At 39.5% G+C, this 6,658-nt stretch overlaps 3 protein-coding genes across 3 annotated transcripts; all 3 read left to right on the plus strand.

Moving 5' to 3' along the window:
- The first annotated feature begins 45 nt into the window (after positions 1-45).
- On the plus strand, positions 46-3,397 carry WALSEDRAFT_55423 (hypothetical protein). The gene is made up of 3 exons (XM_006960124.1): positions 46-307; positions 353-421; positions 469-3,397. Exons 1-3 carry the CDS (start codon positions 197-199, stop codon positions 3,376-3,378), a joined length of 3,090 nt encoding a protein of 1,029 aa, XP_006960186.1. The 5' UTR covers positions 46-196; the 3' UTR covers positions 3,379-3,397.
- A 443-nt stretch (positions 3,398-3,840) lies between these two features.
- WALSEDRAFT_61312 (hypothetical protein) lies at positions 3,841-4,758 on the plus strand. Its single transcript, XM_006960125.1, has one exon. The coding sequence runs from the start codon at positions 3,987-3,989 to the stop codon at positions 4,350-4,352; it is 366 nt and encodes a 121-aa protein (XP_006960187.1). The 5' UTR covers positions 3,841-3,986; the 3' UTR covers positions 4,353-4,758.
- On the plus strand, positions 4,740-5,900 carry WALSEDRAFT_61313 (hypothetical protein). The gene has a single exon (XM_006960126.1). It carries the CDS (start codon positions 4,790-4,792, stop codon positions 5,141-5,143), a length of 354 nt encoding a protein of 117 aa, XP_006960188.1. The 5' UTR covers positions 4,740-4,789; the 3' UTR covers positions 5,144-5,900.
- The last annotated feature ends 758 nt before the right edge of the window (positions 5,901-6,658 follow it).

Consider the following 6,658-nt stretch of genomic DNA (forward strand, 5'->3'; position numbering starts at 1 on the left):
CCATGCGGAAGCACCAGCACCAGCACCACCCTCAGCTCCGGTAACTGGATTCCCAATTCCAAAGATAAGAAGTCAGTTTAAGAAGTCTAGAAAGAAGACAGAAGAACCGGTAGCGGGTACCTCAGCTATCGCGAACGCAGCTTCTGCAGTACATGACCAATCAATTGACGCTGAGAATAGAAATCTTATAGCGAAAATGTCTAAAGAAGAGATCCTCCAGGAGCAGGAAGATATTGAGGAGAAGTTAGGCGCCAAAATGGTTGAGTTTTTGCGCAAACGAGCAGCGAAGAAAGAAACTATAGATGAGGTATTTATAACTTTTATCAGATTACGCCATCCAACTCACTCTTAGCAGCCTATCGGTGATGTTTATGAGCAACAGACGTTAGAAAGAAAGCAAGAAGATGCTGGAAAGGAAGAAGTGCGTATCATTTAACAACATATTATGCATTCTGACAGTTCATTCAGTTTAGAGAGGGAGCAGCAAAGGTACAGCGCAAATCAGTCCGAATTCAGGAAAAGCAACCCGCAGACGACCATCAGCCGGACTCTACACAACTTATCATACGTGAAAAATACTTCCCTGATGCCAAATACAACGAAGATCAGCATTCATGGTTGACATCACTGCCACCACCTTCAGAAGAGAGCAAGGGAGACACCCTCAGATTTGATTTCCACGGCAACCTTATGACTGGCAAGAAAGAGGCTTATCTTGAAGGTATGCATCACCACGGGCTCGATCAAGGATCTCCAGGCTACACTGTCGATGAGTTCTTAATGTTGAGTGGAAGTACCAACATATCACAGCGCATTTTATCTCTCAGATCTCTCTCACATATTTTGCTGAAGTGGTACAAACGTGAATATACCGATGAGACTGTCCAAAAGCTAGACTATGTCCAATTAGGTAAAGCAATCCTCTCATTTAGATTTGCAATGAGCGAGAGCAACAAAAGTGTCGTTGTTGCAGGTCTTTCTGGAATAGCCAGTATCGTATTGGAGGAGTTGCATCTCGATAAACACCTCAACAATGGTCTCACTCACGCCGAAAGTGCCTCATCGACATTAAAAGTGTACTCTGGTCAACTCAACCTTCAACCTTCAGAGATGAAGGAACTTCTTTCTACTCCACTCGCTTTTCTTACTTTTAGAACAGACCTCGCGGACACTCTCAATGATTTACTCAAAGGTACTGCTGTGATAGCTGGTGATAACAATGAAATAAAGAAAGTAGCCAATATTATCTTCGCCTTGTCAAAGCATTCCATCAAGACGGCTAGCGAGTGTGTCAATACGCCACTATTCATTGAAAGGATTGTTAAGACGTTTATTGAGAAAGACTGGCCAAGTGACGAAAAACCTGATTCGCTGGCTATTAGTGCATTAAGTGCCATTGCAGCAGCTTCCAGAAGTAACGCTTCGGCCATTAGGAGTGGAAAAGCCGTCGATGTTGCTAGTCGTTATTTGATTATACCGCCATTCAAGACCAGTCGCAAAGATGCCTGGTTTTTGGCTATTGAGTCACTCGTACTCATGCGCACAATGGCCAATTATGGGATAGTACAAGGTGTCAGTGCTGTGGAGTTAATCAGTGGTGATTGCATACGGTGGTTGAGTAACCAGAAGGAAGAATTACCATCACATTCTTCAGCTTTTATAAAAGCTCTGTTTGAAACGCTAGAAATGTGGACTATTTGTGCTATAGATCCGCATCACACTTCACCGCATCATATTATCGTCTGGACCCAAGTAGAAAGCTTCATTGATATGGCTTTAGCCGCGTTGCAAGGTGTTAGGGACGAGCTCACACTTGCTAGTGTCTGGTCTTATCTCAGCATATGGCTTCGAGGAAACAAGGGTGTTGCGGACAAAGCAAAATGGTTGGAAGAGTACATCAATATTGAAGATACCAAAAAGACATTTGATCATCACAGTCAAACTGCGATTAATCTACTTGCTCAAGACGATTACGAAAACGCTGCTAGTTCATTGTGCATCGTCAATGCCACTACTCGATTGCTCTCTCATAGTGGTCCATACAACCTTCCGAAGGAATTGATAGACGTCCTCCTAAATACCGTTACTGAGACTAACACTGCCACATACAACAAACTCAGACCTGGCTTGGATGCTCTTTGTAGGAGTATACTTCAATCGAACTTGGATAATACAGAGAATATACATACGGCTTTGCAGCTTCTCACAGTTCTCCGAGAAGGTGATGAAAGTATTGTTGTTGCTGTTCTTTCTCATCTGCTTCAAAACGCAAGTCCTCAAGTTATTTCGACCGTAACTGGATTCCCAGAACGTGAAGCGAAAGCATCTAAAGAAACCACAGTCCCATTACTAATTGAAACCGCTAAGTTGATGTTAGTTGATGGTATATATTCAGGTATTTCGATTCATAGTAACCATCTTTCTCAAATTTCTACACTTACCATTCCATTTGACGCAAATACACTTCTATATGAGAATTGGGCTCTTAAAATTACACTAGATGAATTGTCTCAATCAGCTAATAGTGAAGCATTGAAAAATCTCCCGGCTCATTGGAACTACAGTGAAGTGGATCTGGTCATGGGTGGTCTCACACTACAAGAAACGATTAACAAAATTATGGGCACATCCTGTAGTAAACAATTACTACAACTCATGCGTATTTTCTTACTTGAGTTGGGTGTTGAAGGTGGTGAGGTATTCAGGAATGAACGTGTGCAGATCGCTCTTGAAAGAACTTTACATAAGGTTTTGACCGGATTGGAAAACGATAAGTATACACTGGAAGATGCACAGGAGGAAGCTAGGGCTGACATACCTTTCTATCAAATATACACTGACTACGTTGGTCTCTTTGAATCAATTTCATTAGGTGATCGCAATACAGCCATTATGCTGTTCCCTCCATTATTGCTAGCTCAGGAATATAGGAGGCTTTTGTGGGTTGATCACGCTACATGTGTCAAAAGTATCAAATTGACGTGGACGGACTTCCCAAAGTGGTTCGTAAACAAACTCCTTTTCCCGCTCGAACATAATGTGGATGTAATAAGGGCATACGCTAGAGCCATCTCAACAAAGTCTCTTGTTTTAAACATTCAACCTCTTGCATACTGGATCGCACTTCATCATTCATCACTATGTTTATGGCATACTCAAGATGAAGCACTCCGGAGAGATCTTATTGTGGCACTACTGTCAACGCATCCTGAAACCGCAAAAATGGTGATACAGTATGATAATGACGAGCACAATCTCAAGTTACCTGGTCAAGCTAAAGCTAGTCCTGAAATAATACAGAGGAGATTGGATTGTCTGAAAGATAATGATGAAACTTTGTTAAGTGCGAAATTAGGATCTATTTTATCAATACAATGAATTTATATGCATATTATTTATTTGACATGTTTACTTTATTTTCTTGAAAATAACCTTAAGTAGAGGTTAACATTAAGCAAATTTTCCATTTAATATGTCTAGCGATCTTTCGTCTGTTGTAATACCAATATTGCACTGAATTAAGTGAATTATTTAATTGTGTGAATAATCATTTATGTAGGTTCTCAAACTATGATACTCTTCGCACCACTCTGGCTTAAGGACATACAAAGTAAAATGGGATAGTACACGCTTTACAGGATTCATTCGTGGTATCGTTTTAGTATCGTTTGGGAAGGCTTTCACTCTAAATTGCTGTACAAAATACAAACAGGAACATTTGCACCAGCCATATTGAGTCGTACATTGCCCTGATAAAATAAAACCCTGTAAAGCAACAAGGTTTTCATATAGCTGGAGTACTTTTACTTTTTTGTTTAGTTACATTTGATACAGAGTATAGAAATATTGACTAGTTGCAAGAACTATAAACGTCTGACTCTTTGTGATGTGTAAACTTGCCCAAAGAGTGAGAGACTTTGAGATTAATAAGAGAAGTAAGTCTCTTCTCTCAATTTGGCCGATGTCACTATGTCACAGATCAGTTCATGGGTTCCAAAGTCAACAAAGTAGTTAGAGCTATGCCAAATTCGCCATGCAAGATACGTGCGGATATGATGGTGGTATCAGCACTTCCATGCGAATGGACATCCGAAAGTGACCTCATCTTGGCTATCTCCAGATCAATTGGAAGGTGTAGATTCCTTGGAGGGAAACACTTTGACGCTTGTACTGCTCTTTGTAGGTCAATACCAACTTTTGCGGTCACTGTACTCGAGGCCACGGCAAACGGTGGTGTTATAATGGGTTTACCAAGAGTCGAGGCAGTCGAGCTTCCGGCACAATCTTTGCAAGGTATGGCAAGATTGATCTTAGAAACTAGTGTTCATCCAGCTACTCTAAATATAGCGTAACAACTAGATGTACGATAACGGGACTTTTAGCCCTCGAAGATGGCAAAGCTCACTGAACGATGGCGCATCGATTCAGGTAGCTACTACACTGCTGCTGGCATTGGACAGAACAAGAAGTGAATAATAATTATGCAGTATTAAATGTATTATTAAAATACTACTTAAAAAATTGCACGTAAAACTAGTTAGAAACTAGTTGTGATCCAAACTTTGCACGTAAAACCTAGTGTGATCCAAAGGCGTCATAATGTTATTGGAAGAGTTATTAAAGTGTTTCGTCTCTATAGTTTCTCTTGGAACTTTAATTATATTTATATTGATAATTAAACATGTTTATACAAATGGCTTTTCAACCAACAAGCAAGAAACAGCATTCCTCAATTACTGGTCAAGCGTCTAGGTCTGTCTTCACTACATTGAAGTATAGTTGCGTCGCGATGTTAACAATTTTTCAAATAGTTGTGGCCAAGATTAACGAAAGTGGCGTGGATATTAAGACTTATGACAGTTCATCAATTATAGATCTATCTGAACATGGTGCGGGGTTAGCAGCAGAATGGGCGATCCCTTTCATTACAGCAGCTAATAACTTTGGAACAGGTTTAATTGGAATTGGCCAACATCGTTTTGATGAGAAAAGGTATGAAGGAAAGAGAGATCTATTGGACAATTTTGTATTTATTCAAATGAGGAGATACTGTTTATCACAAAGAAGGAAAGACATATTTGGAGAGACATTCCTGGAGTTGCTAGAATCGTTTAACGCGCTTTTTCTGGAGTCGGAACTTTAGCTACGGGTGCTGCTCCTTTATGAGTTTCAAGTTTGAAAAAAGGCAGAAGGATAAAAACATTATTTAGATCCTATCTCATCTGAAGTCCTAAGTAAAGCAGCTCCAGATACCTACGAGAAAATCTGAGAACTAGTATATTTCGATAAGAAATTTAAAGCTTGTTTAGAGGTTCTGGAGGCCCTGTTATGTTACGTAGGAAGCACGAGCGAGGACAATTAACTTCATCAGTTAGTCACTATATTCATAGGATAAAGGGTTTCCTTTTAATGTGGAATATTCCTAGAACCAGAAGAGGTTTGATGAACATAATGACATAACTAACGAACTTAATGATTATCAAGATTGGTCCGTATGGGACATTTAATTATATGATCAATGTCAATCCAACTAATTCCTTGTGTCTTAACTACTATGACACGCATACAGGAGACTACTTTTGTCGAATGTTATTTAGAAGTTGCAATTGGACTGGAGATGCATTAAATGGGCTGTACCGCCATGCTAGGATGGAGAGTCAGTTGCATAACCACTCATTTCGCTAGACACTTTGCTGTGAATTAGACTGGTTCCAATGGTAGTCAATATCTGTTGATTCTGTAGCAAATCATTTTCAAACATTAATAATTCATATTGTCAGATACTAAAAACCAATAAGCAAGAATATTTTGTGATGTTTTATTCTATATTGCATGGATTCGATTTTTAAACCTCTACTCCAGATGAAGGAATTAAGATATCAGGATCTTCTGACTTTTCTCTTCTGTTCTGCTTTACCTAACTGACAAATATTTGTTTCGGATATCTGCTTTATTTAACTGGCGAAGTTACCAAATGTAAACGTGTAACTTTCTGTGCAAGCTTACACATCACAAATGATGAGAGATCTTGATATTAATAAAGGAATATGATGATGATGAAATCTGGGTATATTGTTTAAAATGAAACAAAGTTAAACTGCGTCCATCAATACTTCTTTATGGCATCACGTGTCGTTTTCACTTGAGTTTTTGTAGGATTCAATTGGACGCGTTTCTTACCAGAGTCGTAAAGTTATGATGTCTTTTACACCCCTATGGAGTTGAACCTATTCTCCTCTTGTAAAAAAAGAATCCTAGCCTTCATCTCCACCTCAAGGGCAGTGGCCTGATGATGATGATGATGATGAAATCTAAATATATTGTTAAGACGATACAAAGTTAAACTACGTCCATCAATACTTCTTAAAGCATGAGGATTTGAATGGTATGTTGAATTGGTAGGAAGCGTTTCTTGACTAGTGTCGTAAAATGTCTTGATGATTTGCGTGTCCGGGAATTTTCTCGGTTACGCCGAACCACCGGAGTATCTTGGGTACGTAGTCAATTGTGGTTTGAAAAACTCGTAAAGGGCTTGAAGAGCTTGTGCGTTCCTGAGCATTGGACCTAATTCGAACCGAATGTTGATCTTGGTTATCTTTCTTCGCAAGGTGATTCTTGCCATTATGTGTCTTCTACATATAAATACTCTGTGCGAGAT

Source organism: Wallemia mellicola (genome assembly GCF_000263375.1).
Source record: "Wallemia mellicola CBS 633.66 unplaced genomic scaffold WALSEscaffold_23, whole genome shotgun sequence".
Classification (NCBI taxonomy): domain Eukaryota; kingdom Fungi; phylum Basidiomycota; class Wallemiomycetes; order Wallemiales; family Wallemiaceae; genus Wallemia; species Wallemia mellicola.